This window comes from Emydura macquarii, unplaced genomic scaffold (assembly GCF_026122565.2).
Source record: "Emydura macquarii macquarii isolate MOO-44397 ecotype Brisbane River unplaced genomic scaffold, CSIRO-AGI_Emac_v2 contig_1110, whole genome shotgun sequence".
Taxonomy (NCBI): domain Eukaryota; kingdom Metazoa; phylum Chordata; order Testudines; family Chelidae; genus Emydura; species Emydura macquarii.
Genome location: NW_027131247.1, coordinates 104463 through 129470, shown reverse-complemented (window position 1 = coordinate 129470; position 25008 = coordinate 104463). Strand labels below are relative to the sequence as shown.

Below are 25008 nucleotides of genomic sequence, written 5' to 3'. Positions count from 1 at the left end.
AAGGAAGAGCAGATGTGGCTCAGATGTCCATGTATGTGGCTGCTTCTGTATCTTCCTTGTGAGTGTGAGTGTGAGTGAGAGGTTCTGAACCACAGAGGATATCATTCTCTTACAGCGCCAGTTACGGAAAGTTGGCTCATTTTCTCAAGCTGTAGCAGCTCCTGCTCTAAGCTCAGGAGGATCCCGGTTCAGTCCCTAGTGTGTTGGCCAAAATGGTGGCTGTCTCGCATCTGTTCTCTGAGACTGCCTCCCCGAGTCCCAGCTCTGTTCAGCACAGAGACCCTGGGGAGCCACCGGGGAGGTGGTTTCTGGCAAGGAATGCGATTGAGCTGGGGCTCTCTGAGTGGAGCTGTAAAGGGGCGGAGGTTGAGGGGAAGGCTGGAGGAGAAGTGGGACTCATTGCTAGTTTCTCAGTTCTCCGGTGCCGCGGGCAGTCACAGGGAGCCAGTGGGGTCAGAGCCATGTTGTGGGGATCAGTGGGGCTTTGTGGTAGCAGGAAGAGGTTGCATCCCCATGCACTGGCCAAAGCGAGGACCTGGGTTGTGTGTGTGGATGGGGGAGCAGTGACTGAGCTAGGTGAAGTAGCTAAGGGACCTTTTGGGCTCATCGAGTGAGTCTGACGTCCTGCATAGCCCAAGCCACAGGGGTTCCCTGAATTTGTTCCTGCTTCAAGGCCAATAGCCAGGGTTGAACTAGATCGGTGGGACGCAGACTGAGGCTTGCGAGCTGCACGTGGCTCTTTAATGTGTCTCTTGTGGCTCTTTGTAGCACGTGATATTAAAACACTGGGATTTAGTTATTGACCAATCAGGAGGCTTTTACTAAGTTGTTAAGCAATTGTAGTTGGTCAGATAATACTTGGTCGGTCAGTTTGCTGTGAGAATAATAGATGTAACTACATATTCCCCCGTCATGCTGTTTAAACAGGAACAGTTAGTACTATAGTAAATGACGCCGTGAATTCACACCTCTGTGGCTCTTGGGGTAAGGTTGATCGCTAATTTGGCTCCCGAAGCAGTGAGCCCTGAGGTCTGAGTCCACTGAACTAGGGCCTATATCTTAGAAAAACATGCAACTTGAAAACTGACAGTGGTGGCGTATCCACCACAACCCCCATTAAGATGTTCCAGTGGTTAATTCAATCTAGGGGATAAAGGTTGGTGGTAAAGGACCTCGATTATCACATTTCTGTTCCCCGTGTAGATCCTTCCAGATGCATCTAGTCCCTCCTTAACCTGCTCTTCGGGAAGCTACATAGATTGAGCTCCTTTTTCTAGCACTGTAAGGCAGGTTTTTCGATCTTTTAGTCATTCTCGTGGCTCTTCTCTGAATCCTCCAGTCTATCAAAACCCTTCTTGAATTGTGGACCCAGAATTGGATGCAATGTGCTAGTAGCGATTGCCCACGTGCCATATACAGAAAGAAAATAACCTACTGTGTATACATCCAAGGATTGTGTTGGCCTGTTTAGCCACAGCATTGCACTGAGAGATCATGTTCGGCTAATTATCCACTATGACCCGAGTCTCTCTGAGTCACGGCTTCCTAGAATAGAGTCCCACATCCTGTAAATACGGCCTGCACGCTGTGTTGCTAGATGGGTAAGTTTACATTTGGCTGTATTTAAGAGCATATTGTTTGTTTGTGCCCAGCTTAGCAAGTGATTCAGATGGCTCTGTGTCAAGTGACCTGTCCTCTTCATTATTTACCATTCCCCCAACCTTTGTTATCTGCAGACTTTATCAGTCATGATTTTATGTTTTCTTCTGGAGCATTGATTAAAATGTTAAATAGCGTAGGGCCAAGAACCGGTCCCCACGGGACCCACTGGAAACACATCGCTCAGTGAGTCCACATTTACATTTACATTTGGAGATCTAATAGTTAGCTAGTTTTAATCGATGTAATGTGTGCCATGTTGATTTTGTATATTTCTATTTCTAAATCAAAGTATTGTGCAGTACCAGGTGAAATGCCTTACAAAAGTCTGTCTGCGTTACATCAACGCTGTTCCTTTTATCAACGAAACTTGTGATCTCATTAAAAAAATCAAGTTAGTTTGATCAAATGTATTCCATAAACCCATGTTGATTGGCTTTAATTCTATCACCCTCCTTTAATTCTTTATTCCTCAAGTCCTGTATCAGCTGCTCCATTATTTTGTCCAGGATCGATGTCAGGCTGACGGGCCTATAATAACCCAGGCCATCCCATTTACCTTTTTAAAATATTGGCCCAACATTCACTTTCTTTGTCTTCTGGAGCTTCTCCAGTGCTCCAAGATTTACTAAAAACCCACATTCTGGTCCAGAGCACTCATCAGCAAACTCATCTACACTCCTGGATGCAAGTTATCTGAATCTACTGATTTTAAAACGTGCAACTTTAGTAGTAGCTGTTAACGCCCTCCTTAGCTACTGTGGGAGTGGAAAATAAATCATCATCTCATATGAGTACATGGTCTGTGTTTTCCAAAATACAGAACAGAAATATTAGTGAACGCTTCTGCCTTTTCTGCATTATTATTCACAATTCTACAATTTCCATCTGGTAATGGACCAATGCCATGGGTAAGGTTCTTTTTGCTTCTGATATATTTTTAAAAACTCCTTATTGTCCTTAACTCTACTAGCCATAGATTTCTCTCTGTCCTTTTCTTCCCGTATCAGTTTTTCTAGTTTCTCGTTTGTACTCCTTTCCCTGTCGTCTATTTGTTACGCATTGTTGTTTTTAATTTTCTATTACTGGTTTCACTTCCCTTTTACGCCAGATAGGTGTGTTTAAAAAAACCCAAAAACCTATTGTAGCGTTCCTGAGTGTGGGATTGTGGCTTTTGGGACATGTAGTAAAATGTTCTTAAGCAGTTCCCAATTATCACTGACGTTTTTCTGTTTAAATTTTTTTTCTCCCATCTCATTTGGCTCATAATTGTTTTCAGCTTGTAAAATTGGCCCTTCCTATGCACCATGTGTGTGCATGCTTGCTCGCTGTGTCGCAGGGCCTGGGGGGAGGGTGGGAGACCAGCATCCCAGCATTGAGGCATGAAAAGCCCCTTATACAATGCACCAGGGAGCCTGTTGATGCTGGCTGTTGCCATGTTGAAGACAGAGTAGCTGGGAGAACTGTGAAACAATTTCCCAGACGTGGGAATGGGTGTCGGTGTTGCATACGGCTCCGTGGTGCACGGACGCCCGTGACGCTGGGATGGTAGATGAGAACGTAGCTGGTAGAGTGACAGGATGACTTGCACTTGACCTGTAGATCCTGTTGGCCCGGGATGACAAGGTTAGCTAACCACAGCCTGTTACTTAAGAGCAGGAGGTTCTGGAATGATCCGCGAGGGGGAACTTGTTGCTGTAGAGTGTGAGAAGGGAGCAAGCTGTGTAATTACCGACGGGGAGGCGGTGTGGGTGCAGCTTAGAGGTCCCAAGTCTGAGCGCATGCCACTCCCTGCTGGGACTCTGCAGGTGGCTCACGGGAAGAGAAATGCTCCCTTTCCACACTGAATCGCTGATTGGGCGGATATGGCCTTGGGACCCCTGTTTGGTGGGTGTGAGGAGGGCTGGGGCAAGAGAAGTGTATTACCCAGTGCAAAATGCTGGTGCTTCCCAGTTACTCCTAGCTGACGTGGTTAAGGGACGCTCACAATTCCTCAAGGTCTGCTGTATTTGTGACTGGCTATTGTGTGCCCATATTTTGGCATTAGTATATTATTGTAACCCTCCACGGACCTTGAAAGTGAGTGACCAGAGCCAGGGCACAGGCCCTGCAGTATCAGAATTGTTTGAAGAGCTAAACTTCTGTCGGGCCCCACAAATCTCTCTGGGGAAGCAGCTGGGCTTAGGGGAATCCCCTCTCCTCACAGAGTTGTTGTTTCATGCTTTTTTGCATCTGGGTTTCTTCCAGTACCTGCAGATGAAGTGGCCGCTTCTTGACGTTCCGGCTGGTGCGACGCTGAAAGACAGCAGATCTCCGTCGCCAGCACACTTAGTAAGTGTTTGTCTGCTTGGCTGAACTCTAATCTTCCTGCCCAGCTTTGGCTGGAGGGTTCCCTGTACGCATGTTCTGGGCAGCTTGGTTTTTCTCCCTGCAGTTGCACCTGACCCACCTGACCAGAAATGAATCATTGGCAGAATCGCCAACCAACACTCGCCCCCATTTTGGTCTCTCTTATATCTCCTCCGGGCCATAGACATCCTCCCAAAACCACATAATGAAGAGCAAATTTTTAAGTGAGGCTAATTAATCCATGGAACAACTCACCTAGGGATGTGGTAGACTCTGTCACCTGGCATAGTTACATCGAGACTGGACACCTTTCCTTAAAACAGACACTCTAGCCAGCCAGGCATTCGAGGGCTGGATGCCGGGATCTCTGGATGCCAGTCTTTGGCCTGTGCTGTGCAGGAGATCAGTTCAGGGGACTGTAAAGGTCCTTTCTGGCCCTAGAATCTCTGGATATGTCAAACAGGAAATGAAAATGTTAGCATCAATTCTGAGTGACCACAGCAAAGGAGAGACAAGGCAAGTGACGGAACATCTCTTACCTCCTCTTCTGCTCTGTGGAGCTCAAAAGCTTGTCTCGTTCACCAGCAGAAGTTGGTCCAGTGAAAGATATGACCTCACTCTCCTTGTCTCTCTCATATCCTGGGACCAACCCGGCAACACGACTGCAAAGAACAGAAAAGGAGAAGGAAGGAGGGTGTGTGGGAGCCTGCACCTGGGGCGGTATCAAGTGATACGCCTGAGTCACAAAGAAAAGCAAACAAAGGGTTGTTGCAATGACACATTACGAACACCTAAATAAATAGACACCTAAATAAGAGGCCTGGTTTTCAGAGCCGGTGAGAACACAGTTCCGGCTGCCTTCTGTGAGGCTGTGTGTGCTCCAAACCCTGGAGAATCAGGCCACTCTTATGCTGGTGCTGAAGTACTGTATGAGGCATCTGAGTATGAGCATTTTGGCCTCTAGTCTCAGGCCCCTTGATCCCTAGATCCTTGCAGATAGTGGGTGGATGGGTTTCCATGTGCTCATGTTTGAGGAGGAGTGGCAGAAACTGCATTCCCAGTCCCTTCTGCAGAGTCTCCCGGCACTTAGCAAGACTCCCATTCTGCATGTGTGTCCCTCCACGTTAGGTCTCTGCCAAGCCCAAAGCAGATACTAATAATCACTGTCAGTGGCTGCAGAGGAATTTTTTCCATTGTTCTTGTGCCTTATTTTGCAGCTTTAAGCTCCAGGAAGAGGCCTAGGCGCTTTTGGTGCTGTTTCTTAAACACTGCGTTGTACCAGGTTTCGTCTCTCCCAGTTTTGCTGGAGGCATCAGATTTGTTATGAGGCATCAGATCTTTATTGTGAATTCTCACGTTCGTGGAAAACCTGGGGTTCTGAAATTAACAAAGATGGTTTTTCCTCCTAAGTGTTCATTAAGCATTGGAACAAAGTGGATGTTAACAAAAACAAATAAAACCCATAGTTTTAATCAGCCTAACTAAAAATGCAGCTGCAAGGTTGAGACCATGATCTCTTGGATTAAGAGTAGGATTCTCCAAAGGCAAATGAGATGGCTATTTTCTAATTCCTCTCAGTTGGTCAGCTTCCAGTTGCCTTTCTTTTGCTATGTTGCAATTTCACTAATTCTCCAGTTGCCGTAGAGTCTTCCAGGGCAGACAAGATCTGTATTTCCAGTGTAAAAAGCAAGCAGAAAAAAAAGAAACGTTTCAGGAGTTCTATAACTATCCTAAAGGAGTTAGAAGGATCCAAGCTCTGGTTAATTTTTTCCTTTGCAGGTTACCTTTTAAGGAGTGTTCAAAATAATCTTCTTGGGGAGGGAGCCAAGGGGGAATTAGGAAATAACCATCTCCATTTCTTCTGGAGACTCCAACCCTTCCTCCAAGTGAGCATTGTTTCAACCCTGCAGCTGGACAGACTCACCTTGTGCCTGAGGCAGTTCAGTTCGCTCTGTGCTGTGAGAGTTCATGATTCAAAACCTGTCACTGGAAACCTCAGCGTGCATGAGGGATTAGATTCTTCGGTATTCGGTCAGCTTCCCCCCATCCCACACAGTGTTTCCTCTGGTCCCTGTCTCCTCCCCATTCCTGTCCCCTGCCAGACCTTATTTATTCCATCCTCTATCAGTAAGGTTGCAAAACTGCTGTCCTTATAACCCGCTGTTCCCACTCGCTGTGAGCTTTGCAACGTGTTCGCCTCTGAGCCTGTTGTTTTCCAGGATTGGCCACTGCCCAGTGTGAATTTTTCATTCTTGTACATTTGAGTAAAATCCCTTGAGGCGTGTTGAGTTCTAGGAGATTGACTAACGTCACACTTCTCTGCAGGCTACAGGGGAAGGGTCATGCCTGAAACCTGAGAACTTGGCCTGGATCTAGATCTCCCGTGAGGTAGAGCAGGACTGGGCTGTGAAAAGAATTGCTTTAGATTTAACAGAGAGGGCCCCCCCTGAAAACTGCATACGGAGTATGCACGGTAGATGATGGCTGGTGCGCATGTGCTAGTTCAAGGAGTTGTCTGCGAGCTCTGTGGGTGAAGCAGCTGAATTTGTAAGCTCCACCAGCCCACAGTGAATTGCAGAGTGCAGAATGGACAGCTGTTTGCCTTGTGGCCAAGTGACATAGGTATGCAGCAGGAGCGAGCAGCTCCTGGCCTGCAGAGCCCGAGTGCAACATCTGGAGAGCAGAGAAAGGGAACTGTCTACATAGAAGAATGCTGTGGAGCAGGCACTGAAATGACTTCCTTGATCCTCCTCTTGAGGGAGCGAGTCTCATGAGGGATGGGCATCTTGGTGGGATGGACCCCCAAGACGGGAATGTCCTTGTGACCGAGCAAGTGGAGGCTGACGATTTCTCACGCACTGAGGGGTCGCTGTAGGGAATGGGATGCAGTTGGGGGATGTGGACAGGCTGGAGTAATGGGAGCGTGGATCAGGACTGCAGACAGCTGGGGGTGTGGTGAGGGTGAGAACAATTCAGTGACTTGCCTGCCTGTGTGAAGTTGGTGTGAGTGGCCCAAGAAACCTAGATTGTGGAGATCTCTGCCTGTGTGAGATCTGGGGTTGATGTAACTTCAAAAATGGAGGCCCTGCTACGCCAGAGAGCTGAGTCTGGGAAGGGAGGTGACCTCCAGAGCATCTCCCTGTATCTCCTTATAAAATTCTACTGAACGTTCCAGCAGCCTGTGAGGAAAGGAAATGTGCGGTGGAAGGGAATGGAGCCTCTTAGACATGGAACAGGGATTCCGGTGGAAGTAGAGGCTGCAATTCTGGGATGTGTCAACCCTGCAGCTGAACTGCCGGTCACTAATGGCGAAACTTTCAGAAACACCGAAGACCCATTTTCAAAAGTGCCTTTGGCACTTAGGAGCCTAAATCTCATTGAAGGTCCCTGGGACGCAGCCTCCTAAATGTCCTTTGAAAATGGGACTTGGCTGCTTTTGGTAATTTTACCCTAATCACTTTTGGGTAGGGGACTTAAGTCACCTGGGTGTCTCTGAAGTTTTTATCCAGATCTCTTTGTCCACTGCTCTTTTGTTTCCTCATTCATAGAGCCCTGCATATCCACAGATATCTGCAGCTGAGGCCGTGGTTGCATTGTTTACCATCTTTGTGGATCACGGATTGGATGTGAAGCCAAATTTTTGTATCCGCGCCGGGCTCTACTCAGAGGATCATGTCCCATTTTTTTCCAAGTGCAAATCAACACTTTCGTCCTTTTCTCTTGCAGTCGAACAAAGTGCCCGTGGTGCAGCATCCACATCACATGCACCCACTGACCCCGCTCATCACCTACAGCAACGACCATTTCTCGCCAGGCTCGCCACCCTCCCACCTTTCGCCAGAGATCGATCCAAAGACGGGTGAGCTCTTGGGGCACAGAAGCAGGGGTGTGAAGGAGGTTCCCAGAGTGAGTCAGTCAGACATGGGGACAGATGGGGCAGAGCAGGAGAACACAAGCAGGGACCACAGAAATTGTTGAGTGGGTTCCCTTCCAGATCTGTGACTTCGCTGCAGAGCCTTTTTTGACGTTCCTAGCTCTTGCAATGTGATCTGGCACTAAGTGGCTGACTCAAGGAGGGTCATCCCCAGCGAGCTGCTGCTGGATCAGATTTGAAAGGAGAATCCACCAGATCCCACCAGCTCCACACAAGGGGTCTGTGGTCCTGGCTGTGCTGACATGAAAGCAATTGATGGCCTTGGAGAGACTAGACCAACCTGGTGTGAGAACACAGAGAAGCTAGACGCTAGAAGCTACCTGTTGGCTGGGTTAGCCATGAAGATTGCTAGGGACAGGGAACAAACCGCCTGGGGCTGTTTTTACCATCAGACCCTTATCTGTTCTTTTTGCAGAACATGGGGCCTGTTTCCTGCTGCCATACAGTATTGGTGACAGTACAAAGGGGATATGCCATTCAGCTCAAAGCACACTCTCTCGGACTAGTGATGGTCTTTAGCGGAAGGGCAGCAATACGTTTCAGATGCAGGAATACCCAGGGGTGCCCTCGTCTCCGAGGGCCCCAGCACCAGTACAGTAGATCCTACCTGCCCATCAGTTTTGCTTGCCCATTTTGGGGTACTCCACCCTCCCTGCTTCCTTTACACCTAGGAGGAGCCTGATTCCGCTTCTTGTCCACGGCTTGTAAAGCCTGGCTGTGGCCAGGGGGCTCCTTGTTTGTGTAGAGATCAGCAACTCCTTCAGTAAACCAGTACAGAGACCTCGCCTCCTCTGAACTGACGTACTTCCCTTGCCAGCAGCAAAGCAGGCAGGCAACGCGGGGAGGGAGGTGGACAGTTCCATGGCAGCTTTGGCATCGGTTGTTGGGCATTGTTAAAGGTCGTGGCGAGGATGCCGTTATGGTGGTTTTAATGCCTGTTTTTTTCCCCCCTCCCCTGCAATAGGAATTCCACGACCACCTCACCCTTCAGAACTGTCTCCTTATTACCCGTTGTCTCCTGGCGCCGTTGGCCAAATCCCTCATGCATTGGGCTGGCTGGTACCACAGTAAGGATCAAAGATCACGCCTTAACCTTTCCCTTCCTTGCTTCTCCTGCTTCCCCTCTGCATGCCTCGAGTTCTGCACCCTCCCAGCTGACTGAATCGGAATTGATGCTCTGGCCAAACCCGTCCTAAGTCCCGCTATGGCTCCCTGGGCCTGCCTTGGTTCCAGGTCCCACACACCTCGGGTGTCTGCTGAGTTCTCTCTCACCTCCACCATCACTGGGTTTTTTGAGATATTACCAACAAAAGCTATGTTAATCTGTAGTTCTGCTGGAGAGTACGTAAGAGTCATTTAGCATAAAATACATCACGGGGCTCTCGTGTGTAGTCCCCAAACCAGCGTGAGAAATGCAGGAAATTCAGGGTGTGTATATTTGCCGCCATCAGATCAATCTATCCAGATCAACTGAACGGCAGTGAAGACCCGCTCAATCGATCCGGAAGTCAATTCAATTCAACCACCTCCTCATAGTGCTGTGCCGACGGGAACACATTTCCCATCGGTGCAGCACAGTGGAGACAGCGCGCTAAAGGGAATTTAGGAAGTCAACGGGAGTTACGCAAGCTACTCTGTGTAGCTTGTGTAACTCCTGTCGACTGCTCCCAAATTTCCTGGTAAGTGTGTGCTAAGCCTCAGAGTTTAACCTTAACTTAAAAGAAATCCAAGTATATTAAGGACTAGAAATGCAGATAGGGCATCCAAACAACCTTAACTTTGCCCTGAAGTGACACCATGCGATAGGAACAAAGCTATTGCCAAACCGGATCAGCCTTGTGGTCCATCTGGTCCAGCATCTTGTCCTTAACTGTGACCAGCAGCAGATGCTTTATAGGAGGGTGCAAGAGACCCCCACAGTAGGCAGTTGTGGGATAATCTGCCCCCCCCCCCATTGTAGTCCCTAATTGTTAAAGATTGGGTTAAACCTGATGCCTACGATTTGCTATCCCTACCAAGATGTTTGTATCATTAATTATTCTAACTCTAGTTTTTCCTGTTACTCATTTATATGTCCAGTCCCGTTTTCTATATTGTCAAAATCTTGGCTTCAAAGACTTCCAGTGTCAATGAGTTCCACAGGCTATCGTGTGGAAAAAATATTTCCTTATCAGTTTTGAATTGTGCACCTTTCAATTTTATGGAACCATCCTTGTTCTTGTGTTATGAGATGGGGAGAACAGTTGCTCCCAGTCTCCCTTCTAGATCAGTCATGATTTGATATGCTTTTATCCTGTCCCTTCTTCTTCATCTCCCTTCTAAGGGAAACAACCCCCATCAATTCAGGCTGTCTTCACAGGAGAGTTTTTTCCAGGCCCTTGATCATTCTCATCTTCTCTGAACTCCTCTAGTTCTGCAACTTCCTTTGTCAGATGGGGTGTCCAGTGCTGCACACAAGATCCAGATGAGGCTGCCCCATTAGTTTCTGTAATGGCTTTATAGTATTCACTCGATTGTTCTCCATCCCGTTCCTCATGCAGCCTAACAACCGGATGACTTTCGTGACTGCGGCTGCCAGTGAAGCAGAGCTCCCTAGTGAGTCACACACATTGAGACCCAGGATCCTTTTCTGAGTTGATCCAGAACTTTGTCAGGCGTATTAAAATGTTTCCCTTCAATGGGCTGCATTACTTTGCGTTTATCAGCATTGAACTTCATCTGCCATTTTGTTGCACAGTCACCTGAATCTGAAGTTCCTATTTGGATTTGACCAAACTGAATAACTCTGTGTCATGTACTGGCCCTGATACAGAACCTTGTAGCCCCTACTATTAACTCTTTGTCCTCTTAGTCTTACTCTTTCTTTCCAGTCTCCTACCAGTTTTTGATATGTGACAGTATTTTGCCTCTCACCCCATATCAGCCTAGCTTCTGTAGTAGCCTCTTGAGGGACTTTGTCAAAGACCCTTTTCAAAGTCTATGTGAAATGTCATCTTCTCCTTTATCCTCCACTTTATTGACACATTTAGAGAATTCTAACAGAGTAGGGGGAGACCATTTTATTTCAGAGAATCCATGCTAGTTAGATCCTATCATATCATGCTCTTCCATGGGTTTTTGTTTGTTTGTTTGTTAAATTATCGTTTCAACAAATTTACCAGGTACAGATGTATGGCTGACAGGTCTGTTATTCCCCAGATCACCCTTTTAAGCTAGAAGCTTTTAAAAATACAGGTATACCATTTCCGTCCCTCCAATCCTCTGGTACAGTAGCTGCTTTTAATGAGTGATTGCTTATCTTTGCTAGCATCCCAGCCACTTCAGACTTGAATGCCATCAGAGCTCCGGCTGGGTCTGGTGACTTACTGCTTTTTAAATTTTCAATTTATTCCAGCACTTCTGCTTTTGACAGCTGAGTCTCTAGTAGCACCTCATCCTTATAACCAGGAAAGAATGGGACAAAGATAGGTATCTCTCCAACATACTCAGTGGGAAAAACTGATACAAAAAAGTCATTTGGCTTCTCAGCAGTGCCCTTATTTTCCTTAATCGCACTGTTTAAACCCCGATGATCCAACAGATCCACCAACCCTCTTTATAGGCTTTCTGCTTCTGACAGACTTACAGAATTTCTGTTATTTGATTTTTATACCTTTAGTTCTCTGCTTTTTGAAATTCATTTTAACTCTCTTGATTCCCTTGCTGTATATTGCCTCCTTTAACCTCCGTTTCAGTGATACTATATACTATGATGATGTATTTCAGTATTTGTGGTTCCATATTGGATTACATGGATATTTAAAGACTAGATATTTTTCTACCTTATTGTGCATCCAGGGCAGACTGCAGTTGTTCGGGAGCCCTGTGCATTTCTGTATTCTAAAACGTTTGGTTTTCTTTCAAATTTAGCCTTAAATTTGAATGGTGGGGATTTAGAGAGCTTATTTCTGTGATAATTACAACAGCCCTGTAATGTATTTTACCCTGAATTGCTAATAACAGATATGCTTAACCTTGATATACCTTCTTAACATAATTTTGTGCATATTTCCTTGGTCTTAAAAAAACTTCTTATAAATTGCATACTGAACCCTAACCAGGAGCCCAAAATAACATTTCCATGTGATATTTCTAATGATTTGAAAGTTTGCAGGATCAGTCTTTTATCTATCACAGTAAGTAAACTTTTAGAAGATTCATTGGTATGCAGTCGCTACCGTATTCTGTTCTGGAGCAGCCTGAGCATAGAGGCCAGCTGAGCTGGGTTTGTGTCAGCTTTGCATTGCCAGAGCAGCTGGGAAGGAACACACAACATTCTCCCTCCACATTCCTCTGCTTACACCCACCCATCCGTTCCCACTTCTCTCTCTCTCACACAGACTTTTCCCCCTTCCTTTTGCCCCCCACATTCCTCTGGTCACACAGAGCCCACATTCTCCTGGACATACACACACCTAGTTACCCCTCTCTCCTGTTGATACATGTTGTAGGTGTGGTCCTTTTTGCTACATTTTTTAATAACTGAAAATGTAGGTCAGCACCAGCTGGAGAATAAAATCTCTTTTGAAATGGCCATGTCCAGCTGTTGTCAATGGCATGAAGGCCCCATGCTGCCTTAGGTTAAGATGCCCTCTTTTTAAAATGGCCATTACTTCCCATTGTTCCTAGTAGGAGTGAAGCCAACATGTCTTCTGGGAGAAAGTAAAACCCCTCGGTTGTAGCTGTCAAGGGAGGAAGTGAGCAGGTGAATAGAGGCAGTAGTTATCTTTGCTAAGGGCAGGCTGGCCTCCAGCCCATAGGAACAATGGGAGATGGTTGCCGTTTGGAGAAGAGCATTTTAAGTGAGGGGAAGCCTTTTGTCTCAGTCCCATTAAGAACAATGAGAGTCGGATAGCATTTTGAAAAGGAACAGTTCTTCGTGGAATGAAGTAGAACGTTATTCTTCAGCCTCTGCTGAAAAAGAAACTTTCCATTATGAAGAATAATGACAAAAAAATATCATAAATCCAAAAAACATTCTTCCGATGTAGCCTATGCACAAGTTTTCAGTGAGTGTTAACTCTACAGGAGGTTTGAAGAGCCTTGTGTTATTTTGTTAAGATAATTCAAGACGCACACAAAGACAGAGCTAAATTTCTTAAAGGACCATTTTAAAGTTGATTTGAACTCAAAATAGTTAATGGATTTACTTGTAAATTGTCAGCAAACATCTTCTGTGTTCGGAGAGTAAGTGCTTTAATTTTGTGCAGGATACGCCGTGTCTGTCTGTGTGAGGGTGAATCCTGCTTTTAAGGACAAAGGTCATCCTTAAGCACAGAGCTGTCATTGGCACCTTCATAATGGAATCAGAGGGGAACTGGTTCTTGTGGGTTTCCTGTGTGTGATGGTTTTCCTTCCTTTTGTGCTTCTCATAAGGATTTTTTTGTATTTCCTTGCTTGTCCATTTTAGGCAAGGACAGCCAGTGTACTCCATTCCTCCAGGGGGATTCAGACACCCATACCCTGCCCTAGCTATGAATGCCTCAATGTCCAGGTTAGTACACACTGGAGCGGAAGGGGTGTTGCGAGGGGCAGGGTTCAGTCGGGACTAGAGCTAAGAATAAGGGGGTGCAAAGGCTTAATAAGACCCCCAGTGCTAAGGAGACAAAAGCCCTTCCTCGGAGAGGCTGATGTGATGGTTATAGGGGTCTCCTTGGCAGTGCATTTGTGCTGAGAAAATGGGAAGGTCTGTGACACAAGCACAGAAGAACAAAGAAGAGCCAGGGGAAAACAGGCGAAGATCTGCCTAATCTCTGTGGCCTGCAAACTGAGTGGGGAAGGCCCCTTTCCAGTGGTTCCTGCAAGCCCCCGAGACGGGTCCTGTGAACTTGTCTCCACTCTTGGAGGCTATGAGCGCTCCCAGGCGCACCTCAGAACCTCATTGAAAGCAGTTACCCGTGGGGTGGGGTGGAGGGTTGCGTCTCGGCTCTGAGGCATTTTCTCCACCCATCAGTGGTGTCAGGTTGGGGTACTGACAGTGAAACTTTGCAGTATTTCTTCTTACAGGGGTTTTCTTGCATCATTGGGGAAAAAATAGTAAATACGAGTTTTCCAGACTTGGTTGTGGTTCAAGCCATTGCGGCTGAGGCCTGTAACTCGCAGGGGTTGAGATGGGCCTCTGCACACAGACCAGCGCGATCTATACCCTGCATGACTAGATGAAAGCCATTCCTTCGGGGGGGAGCACTACTTCTCTTCTTGTCACCCTTGGACTTGAGGAGACCGGGAGAGGAGTCTTCGCGTTCTCCTTAGGAACGAGGCCTTCCCTCCCATCCCAGAGCATCAAGAGACGGGTTATTACCCAGCCTTGACTCCTGCGCCTTGCAGACCTTCTCTGAAGCACCACAACAAAGCCAGCAAATTGCTGGATCCGTGTTATCTTTGGAAGATGTTTGCCAGCTGCCCTTACTTTATAACAGACCCCTGGGCACTATCGGCTCACAGTCCTTACCTTACTTGTGTCAAAACTCGGACACACACTAGTGACACCCATGCCCTTCTCAGCTCTGGCTCCCAGCTTGGTGCTGTGTGTGGTCTCCTAATTACTAATTGCGCTCCATCATCTGTCTTGCATGTGATGCTACATTCCGAACAACCTACCCGCTCTGTGGTGGGATTGCCAGTTTCATGGAGGCACTTCGGAAAATCCCACCCTTAAGTGCTTAAATATCAATTTAGGAGCCTAGTCGGGCCTACATCCTCCAGTGGGATCATCTGGTTCTTAGTCCTTTTCCTCAGCACCAAAGAGGCTGGTTCTTTCTTGATCCTCTCTTCAAGCGATGCATTGATCTCCAGAGTTGTTGGGCTAGACAAGGTTTTGTGGTTATATGGCTGTCACAGCCATCTGCAGCACCTCAATATGTTTTGGGGTCAGGTGAGTGGCTGATTTCCCTGTCCACCTTCCTCTGATTTTCCCCAGCTTGTGGTCATGAGTAAAACAGCAACAGCTTGTAACGCAGGATGAGCATTCATAGGATTCAGTCCACATCTCCGTGACTGGGTTGGAACCAGAGCAGGGCATGGTGCCAGCCAGAACAGTCTGCCTGCTTAGAGTTGCAGGGGCTGGTTTGTTACTTGGCTGAGGAGCTGGACAGCCCTACAGTCCTCTGTCCATTTCATGAGCTACCAGCATACTGCAATTCCAGGACAAGGGCAGAGGGCCCAGCATAGAACTGTTGGGCACCACTAGCGTCACTCGAAGCAATTGCTAGGAAGCCTGACGAGCAGGTTCATACCTGGATGTGAGGTTTGTTAGTGGGCTCAGCTTTGGACCAGTCCTAGGGCAGGAATTCTTCTCTTTGCTGTCACGGAAGCTGGATCATGGATGCACAAACCTTACGTGGCAGATGTTAGGTATGTTGTTTAATCATAGAAATGTAGGACTGGAAGGGACCTCAAGAGGTCAAATTGTTCACACACACCCCCGCCAAAATACTGAGACAGGACTAGGTAAACCTAGCCCATTCCTGACAGATGTTTTATCCACCTTGTTTTTAAAAACCTCCAGTGACAGGGATAACACAACTTCCCTTGGTAACCTGTTCCAGAGCTTAACTCCTCTTGTACTAAGAAAGCTTTTCCTACTCTCTACCCTAAATCTCCCTTGTTGCTGACTAAGCTGATTACTTCTTGTCCTGCCTTCAGTGGACAGGAAGAACAATTGATCGCTGCCTTCTTCATGACAGTCTATTTACGTATTTGAAGACTCTTATCATGTCCCCTCTCCATCTTATCTTCTCTGGGCTAAACATGCCCAGTTCTTTCAAGCTGCCCTCATAGATCAGGTTTTCTAAACCGCTTACAATTTTTGTTGTTCTCCTCTGGACTCTCTCCAATTTGTCCATGTCTGTCTTAAAGTGCAGCGCCAAAAACAGGGCACAGATCTCCAGCTGAGGCCTTCTAAGTGCCAAGTAGAGCGGAGCAATGACCTCTTGTGTCTTAACTACGCCACTCCTGTCAGTGCCTCCCAGAATGATAGTTTCACAACAGCTTCGTGTGACGGGGAGGTGCCCAGTTACTATGGGGATGAGGGCAGCACAAGCACCTATACCGAACAACACCGCATCGTTTCAGACGGTGGAATCAGGGTGACTCTAACTGCCCTCTGCGCAGTAAACGGCTCCCCACTATTTCAGAACCAAGCTGGCCGACCCTCAAGGCTATAGTGCAGAGCACAGCGTAGCAGAGAGGCACTTACTCCATGTTGATAGTCCGTTTTGGGCAGGATCCGATTGGGAAAACCTAAGTGGTGCTTTCTTGGGCTCCACCATGTCCCGTCTAGTCACATGGTTTGGATCCCTTCCAGGCTCTGCCCCTGACAGCAGCTGTGGCAGGATGGCCTGTGGGGCGAGCCGCATCTTCACTAAGCTGATCCTAAACCATTTAGGGTTTTAAAGATGAAAATCTCTCAGGAGAGGGCATGTACCTGTGGGTGGGTTGTGTGTGTGTGAGGAGCTGGGTACAAGGAGGGAGTCGCGCTGTGCGGCTGGTGGCGGTGTTGCACATATTTGTAATGTCTGCATCCTGCTTCTCTGTTTCCCATGATGCAGTTTGATGTCCAGTCGGTTTCCTCCCCACATGGTCCCGCCTCCGGCGCATGGCCTCCACCCTTCAGGAATCCCACACCCCACCATTGTCTCACCCATCGTCAAACAGGAGCCCACGCAGGCCAGCATGAGCCCCGGAGGGAATTCGTAAGTAACTGACAGTGAACTGAACAGCCCTGAGTGACCGTGGGGAGCTCGGGGCAGCTGAGCAACGTGTGTTTCAAAACGGCAAGGCCACAAAGAGTGCAGGTCACACGTATGGGGTAGGGGATGTATCCTGGAAACCAGAGACTGCGAAAAGGACTTCGGGGTCATGCTGGAACTAACCTGTTAGCGAACGTGGATGCTTTTCTAAAAGATCGGCTCTGGTTCAAACAGGAATTGACTCAGCAGTTTTATGGCCTGTGCTATACGGGTCAGATTAGATGATCACAGTGGGTCCTTCTTTCCTTGTAATGTCTCTGTTTTAACGCATTATCTGGGCAAAGTGAATTCCGTGGTGGGGATAAGAAGGACTATTTCCTGGAAGCAGATGTTCCACGTGAATTCATTGCAGATGCCAACGAAGAGTTCTGCCGTAATGCCTGGCTCTGCTCACGCCTGGCTGTGGGCTGAATTTATGCCAGCTCCCTGGCCCTCTCCTCTGTGATGTCCCATTACTTAACCCATCACTGACTAAGTGACTGATTCACAGCCTCACTGTTTCCTTGGTTACTACTCTATAAATGGCTGGGTATCACCTAAGGCCTCCACCTTCTCTAGTGGATTACTGACAGGGCATTGGTCATATTGTAGCACCTGCCTAATGACTGCCTGCTATTCCTAGTCTGTTGGATTTCTGCCTCTTTGACTTTCCACTGCTCCCCTCGCCAGCGTTTGCCTTCCTTCTCAGATTCTCCTTTCCTAATTCTCCCCCCATCTTCCTTGTGTGTTCCCCACTGCTGCCTCCTCCTCTGACAATGCTGTTCCTCTGCGTCCCGGTCTTCTCCTCTCATTCCCACCTGAACCAACACCCCCCATGCCCCAGTTTTACAGCCTCATCTCTCTCCGAACGTCTTTCCTGCTGAATGTGGAGCGCCTGCTTTCCTCTCTGCTTATACCTTGAATTTGCCTCTCATAGCCCAGTGGGGTATTCCACATCTCCCTTCACTGCACTCTCCCGATTTGTGATCCTAGCCACCCCTTGGGAAGGGCCTTGTGTTTTCACTCCCGATAAGCAGCCCTGCTCTCTCTTCTCCATCTTACCTGCGGTGTGAAAGACATGCTCTAAAATCCACCTTGAAGAATCAAACCAAAGGGTGACTAGCTCTGAATTAGCATGACATTGTCTGGACAAGTCTTGGAGGGGAGGGATCTGCACTCACCTTCTCCGGTAATAAGATGTGTCCCCCAGAGATCTAGGTGTCTGGCAGTCATTACAAAGAGACGCAGCTGCACACTGTGTAGAATGGGGAAGCTCTTCTGGAGCATGGCGACGGTGGGCGCTGCAGATGTTTACTGGCCGGTGTGATGCTTCCAGGAAATCCCCCATCACTGTGAAGAAGGAAGAGGAGAAGAAGCCCCACATAAAGAAGCCGCTCAACGCGTTCATGTTGTACATGAAGGAGATGAGGGCCAAGGTGGTGGCGGAGTGCACGCTGAAGGAGAGTGCGGCCATCAATCAGATCCTGGGACGAAGGGTAAAGGCGCCTTCTCCTCTGTCCTTTCTTCCCCGCTCCCTAGACTCCATGGGCCCCATTCAGAGGGGAGTCTGAGACCCTGTCTACACTGGAGAAATTGGCGCTGGGGGTAGACACATTGAAGTTGTTATGCAGGTGGAAACCCCTGGTGTCCAGTAGGCCAGCTTCCTCTGACTGGATGGATCATGTGGGAGGAAGGCCTCCTTTGGACTCATGCATCGTGTGTCGAGAGAACTACACCGCTGCAGATCTCTTTAACGTAGACAGGGCCTCGGGCTCATTGGACAACCCCCTTCCACTGAGACTCCCTCAGGCTCCCACCCGCTTCCTGGAAGCATTTCTCATCCGTGCTTGCATGTCCTCTCTGAGTCTGAGGGGCTGGAGTGCAGAATGAAAAGCAACACGTGGAGAGGGTAGCAATGTGGGACCCACACCACAGGGTCGCTGTTAGCTCTCTGCAATTTTCCACCTAGCCAGGTTCTCTTACCGGCATCCACCCCTGTAGCGTCTCGCATGTGGAGCCCTGTGATAACCCCCCAGCTGCCTTCAGCTAAACACACTGGGAAATCTGGCCCCATGTCTCTAGGGGGAGAGTCCTGGAGGACTCTCATCATCGAGATCCTGCCTAGAATGATCCCAGCCATACAGCATAGCATGTTTTCTCAGCTCACCAGCTGGAGGGATTGGGGCTCCTGGGGGGAACAGCACTGAAACAGGGAGCCTGGGCATCTGATGCCTATGAATCCCACAGAGCGGTCTGTGGACTGGTCTGTCAGCATGAGGGCAGCCCTGCTGGGACATGGCTGGTGCGCCTTGTGCTGCAGCTATTCTGGGCTGTGGGCAGCAGCCATCAGTGAGAGCACCCCAAAGGCTCCTCTGAGTTACACACCTAGCCCTGGTCCTGGGCTGCTGCCATCAGAGGTGCAGCACAGTGACCCAGCAGCTTCACTGTCTTGGTGCCACAATTCAGGGGAGCCAGTGAGGGGAACGACCTGCCCCTTCCTCACCTTCGGGACCTGGGTTTTGTGTAAGGGACCCAGGTTGATGAGTTTCAGCACCTCATTGGAGGGAGGGTGGGAGGTGACCTCCTGTGAGTCTCAACTCTGGCTTTCTTCTCAATCCTAGTGGCATTCGCTGTCACGTGAGGAACAAGCCAAGTACTACGAGTTAGCCCGGAAGGAGCGACAGCTTCACTCCCAGCTCTACCCCACTTGGTCTGCGCGGGATAACTACGTAAGTTGCCATCTCACATAGCTGCTGGAGGGAAGGGAGATCAATACAGTGAATTATCCCCTCCACTGCAGGTATCCCTGGGTGACAGGCTGTGGACAGTGCTATTCAAGAGATCAGACTAGATGGTTGTAATGGTCCCTTTGGGCCTTACCGGTCTATGTATGAATCTGTAATCGGGATATGGCACAAGGGTCTACAGATAAAGAGATGGGAAACAGGAACCACTGTGACGGGAGACCTAGGGAAGTAGTCACTGCCACTCCCGTACCAGTCTCGGGGGTGGTTGGGTGTCTTTGGCGGGGGGGGGGGGGGGGGGGGAGGAGACGGACCTGGAGGGAGGGGTCCTGGGGTAAGCAGAGAGGGGCACATCACAGACCTCTACAGCGTCCTAATGGGACTCGGCAGGGAGGACAAAATGGGCAATAATCATCCAATACTAAAGAGGGGAATGAATATTAAGGAGAAAATGGGAAATGCCTTAATAAAGGGGAGAAACAAACTGCCTGGAGCAGGCCCTGGCTTAGAAGGGTTGCATACAGATGACAGAAACACCTGGTGGGGTTACCAGGGAGGTGCTGCTGTCTCCTGCACAGAGGTTGAAGTGAAATCAGACGTCCTTACACATGCAACTATGTGAGGCACCAGCTCTCCCATCTCTGCTTCTACAAGGAGAGGAGCTGGCAGATTAGATGGGTTGAGAGCTGGCCACAGGCACTGGCTGTGGGAGGACCTTGTGGGATGGGGAGGTGTGAAATTAAGGACTGTTCAGCTTTAGGACAGGACGCAGCCCTAGAAAATGTGCTGTAAGGGACAAGCCTGCACTGGCCCTGGAGAGACAGAACGCGTCTCCTCCATTGCTAATGTCCATGGTTTGAATCCTGTGACTTGCCTTTAACTGGGGTCTATGAACGCTGATGTCAGACTTACCAACAGAAGGGCGGTCCCTCTCCTTGTTTCTATAGAGTGGGTCAAACTGGCCCCCAGGGTCTATCGATTGGGTCCTACCTGCAATCCCAGGAACCTGCTTTGGTCAAACTCCGCTATTGAACCTTCCCTATCCCCACCTCAGCTGCCTGACTGGAGTCAGCAGGATACAGAAGGGGACTCATGGCCAAGCACTCTGTGGATCTGGGCCAGGCAGGTGCTCCACTATGGGGCAGAGTAGTACATACAGAATAAATAGCAAATGGAGTTGGGGGGCTGCTCTTCTGGGATGGAACCTGGCTCGGCATTCAAAGGGCACTAGTTAAATGGCTGTGATAAGCCACAGGTCAATACAGAAGTGCCACATGGCTTCAGTTCCCCAAACCTCATGGCCCCTTCTCCAGAGAAGGGTCTTGTTCCCTAATGTCTATTAACACTGTTATTTAACACTGCTATTGCAGTAGTTTCAGCCAGGCTGAGCCCCATGGCACTAGACATATAATAAACAAAAGGACCTGCCCCGGAGAGCTTACAGTCTAAAGAACACAACAGGAGGGCGAGAAGAGAGCGGAGGGGGTGGGTGGTGTCACCTCCTCCCCAAACACCACCGCCTCCTGCTGCTTCTTATGCTGCTTTGTGGCACTGGTGTCCCGTCCTTGCACTGAGCCCAGCGAGTTCTTGTGGCTCAGGGCTCCATGCCCGGGTGGAGGGTTTTACTGCTAGTCAACGACAAAATCTACAAGTGGCATGGTCTTTTTCAGGGGAAAAAGAAGAAGAGAAAGCGAGAGAAACAGCCCCCACAGCAGATCCAGGACACGGAGAGTAAGTACAGCTCATTCCCCTCTCTTGGTCTGATATGCAGGGAGGAAAGGCCTTGAGCCAGTCAGAGGGCCAGCAAAGAATTAACCGACTCTCCCTGTCAGATTTAGCTGCCCCTCACCAAGTTCGAAAATTGTAGCCCAGGAAAGTGAGTCCAGGGGCATAATTTTCCAAAAGCACCTGACTGACTCAGGAGAAATGGCACTGAAATTCAATAGGATCCAGGAGCCTAGCTCATTTAGATGCTTCAGAAAAATGGCACCGTGGAGCCCTAGGTGAAAGCACTATTCAGGTGCACAGTTCGAAGTACCAAAGCCCAGTTACGTTTCCCGCACTCTGCTCTGTCCGTGTTATTAAGTGGCTGTGGTTGTACATTGCTCATTGTCCCATCCCGGGCCCCATAAGCATGTCGGCACACTCGGAGTAGCTGCATCAGTGTGACTGGGATGCAGAACGTTCAGCGCCCGACTCTGCAAGTTGTGAGTACCTTAGATCCGGCCTCCTTGCAGAGATAACTCAGGCTCTTACGTGGGGTTATTCGCAGCCCCGTTCCCATCCCCGCACACAACCCTCTCACCCAGGTGCGCTGGTGCCTTAGTGTTGTGCATTCACAGGGCTTTTGCATGTCATGTTGCAGCTGATAAGACCAGGCTACTGAATTAGCATTGCCCGAGAGCAATAACAGTCTGTTAATGAATCTGGTCCCAGCCGCAGATGGGGGTTTGTTTTCCAAGCCATGGCAAATCAACAAAACCTAACCACAGGCCCTGGGGACCGGCTGACAGGGTCTTTGAAGTGTAGCTTACGGGTGTCTTTTCTGCCCCTTGCAGGCGCTCTGGTCTCCAAGAGTAAAAAGCCATGTGTGCAGTACCTGCCCATTGAGAAACCCTGCGATAGTCCTGCTTCCTCCCATGGCAGCATGTTGGATTCACCTGCCACCCCATCAACAGCCTTGGCATCGCCTGCCGCCCCAGCTGCCACCCACTCTGAACAAGCTCAGCCCCTCTCACTCACCACCAAACCGGAAGCCAGGGCCCAGCTGTCTCTCCATTCAGCTGCTTTTCTGTCGAGTAAGGCTGCCGCTGCCTCCTCCAGCCTTAGCAGCCCGTCGCCTCTCCTCTCCAGACCCATCCCGTTTGCCTCAATGACCCACACGGCTCTCTTGACCTCGCCGCCTGCCTTCCCGGCTGCCATTCCTTCTCCGCAGGCTGCCTTAGCCGTGCTGCAGGCCCAGCCGCTTTCCCTGGTCACCAAACCAGCTGACTAAGGAGCTGCCATCGCCACCCACCCCTGCTGTACATTGCTGAAGCCACAATCGAGATTCAAAAGCAGCCAAACCATTATTGGTCAATATTTGACCCTTTCTGAACTCTTTTGTAAGTGGACTCTGGAGGAAGGCGCTTTATGCTCGGAGCTATTTCCAGTAGTCAATCTAAAGACCGTTTTTACTAAAAACAAAGAACATCACAAATCCCACACGAGTCAAAAGCAAGCCACGGCCGAGCGGTTTGTTCCTGCCGCTGCCTGGGTCACATGGACTTGTACAGATGGAGCTTCTCTCTGCAGTAGTGGTCGTCGCTAACTCTGAGCAGCGTCCCACCTGGGCAGCATACACAAGCCAGCCAACAGGGCTGTCCCCTTGACAGCCGTTCCTGGCCAGTCTCTGTTCCAGAAACAAAGTAGAAATGTGAGCGTCCAACAGAGCTGAGGTGCCTTCCGGACCCCTGCCCCATGGAAGGGCCAGCTATCCCTCCCTCTCCACGGGAATGTACATCCCTCACCCTGGAAAGGGCCAAAACCCCTGCACCCCCAGCCTGGAGGGAGTGAGACTTGCCGGGACGATGCCAGCACAATCTGCCCCGTTTCCTCCCGTGATCATTTGGTAGGGAGAGGGGAGCGGAAGGGGTTACGTCTGTGGGGAAATTTTCCCCTATAATCATGTTTTTACAAAGAAAATAAAACTGCAGCTGCAACTTGCTGTGTGCGTGTGTTCAATCTGGAGCCTCCCATAAGCCAACATCCTCTCAGCCAGCATTTCTACTCCTTGGGGCATTGCTCCTTTCACTGTCTTGGGTCAGAACCTCTTCCTGTCCCCAAGTTCCTGGGCCAGTATCACAGAGCAGGCGCCTCTCATCTTGAAAAGGTGGGCAAAGCAAAGCAATGGAGTGGAAGAGGGGGTTAGCTGAATGCCCGGGTGCACTAAATGCATCCTGAGAAATTCAGTCTCCATCCTCAGGATCTCTGCCAGGCTTCCCTCTCCAGCCTACATGGTGTCTCTTTATCTGGCAGAGAGGGGGCATCGAGTTTACAAACACAGAATGTGTGTATGTATTTCAGGGACTCGAGTTACATCCCAACCGCCAGGTGCTTTAAACCCCGTTAGCGGGGCTCCGGCAGGAGGAGCTCGTTCTAAGCTTGCATTGCTCTAGAACCTGGTAGAGGTGGAGGAAGGAAGAATCCAGTGCTGAACCCCTCACAAGACACTGAGTGGGAAGGGACATCTGCCGGCAGTAACGCGCCAAACACTAGGGAGCAAGGGGCACGCTTCTCGGAAGACTGGTGCCCTTCCCTAGATTTCTCTCTCTGGCAGCGCCAACAGCTCTGGGAGTGCAGCACTCTGGCCTGGCTGTGGCTTGAGCAGTGAGCTGGGAAAGTCACTGCATGGTTTCTCCTTTCAGCAGCAGTTGGGCAGATAGTCAGATGTGAAAACAGCCTGACATCCCTGCTCTGCAAGGCGGCTCGAGGGTGATTTCCATTCCTGGGACAGCAGGACTGCACCAGCCAGGTGTTTCCGGGTGCTGCTCGTTTCTAAGACTTGCAGAGGGAAGAAGAAAATGTCACTCACTGCCCCATGGAAAAGCAAACACAAAACTGTTTAAATGAAATGCAAAACAGAATTGAGTGTCCGTCTGTCTGCCCAGGCATTTAACCTGCCCAGCATGTGATGTCAGGCACACACTCAAATCCTATTGTTAATTTAATACAACTCATTTGCATAATTAAAATCACAGAAAGCCAGTCAAGGCCCCAAGAGCAACATTAGCTCAGTCGTGGATCTTACTGGGAACATCTTATAGCACAAACTGGAATAAATTAGGCTCTAGATTTAACCATAAAACCTTCCATTCTTTCCAAAACAAAGAAAACCTAATGGGTTTTTTGTGTTTTGTCTAGGTGATCGGTGTAAAGATGTGCCACCGTCTCCCCGGGCATGTTAAACCAGCTATAACTAATAGCAAATTCTCATTCACTTCTTGATATTAACATTAGAGCAGGCTGAGAATTTTCCGTCAATGATTTTTTGGTGGAAAATGCAGGTTCCTCAAAATCCAAAACGTTCTGTGGGAAAATGTTTACATTGCCAACATTTTTCAATTCTCCATGTTGGGTCGGTTTGACATTCAACAGTATCAGCCTAAAGGTGCAATGGTGCTTCAAGGGATATTTAGTTTGGGTGTGTCATGCCTCGGTTCTCCTCTGTGGGCTGGGGTCTTTGGCCAGACTACATCACCCATTATGCACCACAGTTTTCCCTGTGACAGCTGTGTGGTGCACCTGGGGAGATGCAGCCCAGCCAATAGTAGTCTGAGGGTCCCAAACGACAACTCCCATGAGGTACTGCAGCCCTGTCAGTTTCATATCAAACTGGCTCAAAAGCAAACATTTTGAAGTTGTTCAGAACTTGTCAGTCCATGAAAAAAAAAATCAGTATTTTGATTTTTCGTCCTCATTCAGGACAAAAACAAATGTGGAAGTATTTATTTTCCGGGAGGGTGGAAATCCTAACTTTTGCTCAGCTCTGCTCCTCACGCCCCGCACCTCTCAC

At 49.0% G+C, this 25008-nt stretch overlaps 1 protein-coding gene across 1 annotated transcript in view; it reads left to right on the top strand.

Moving 5' to 3' along the window:
* Positions 1-23155, top strand: part of TCF7L1 (transcription factor 7 like 1) — an 82905-nt gene extending 59750 nt beyond the window's left edge. Inside the window, exons 4-12 of the mRNA XM_067545801.1 lie at positions 3907-3990; positions 7735-7867; positions 8907-9009; positions 13392-13475; positions 16531-16674; positions 18047-18206; positions 19332-19439; positions 21125-21185; positions 22013-23155. Coding sequence (XP_067401902.1) covers positions 3907-3990; positions 7735-7867; positions 8907-9009; positions 13392-13475; positions 16531-16674; positions 18047-18206; positions 19332-19439; positions 21125-21185; positions 22013-22449 — 1314 coding nt within the window. The 3' untranslated portion in view covers positions 22450-23155. The remainder of the gene's footprint in view (positions 1-3906; positions 3991-7734; positions 7868-8906; positions 9010-13391; positions 13476-16530; positions 16675-18046; positions 18207-19331; positions 19440-21124; positions 21186-22012) is intronic.
* The last annotated feature ends 1853 nt before the right edge of the window (positions 23156-25008 follow it).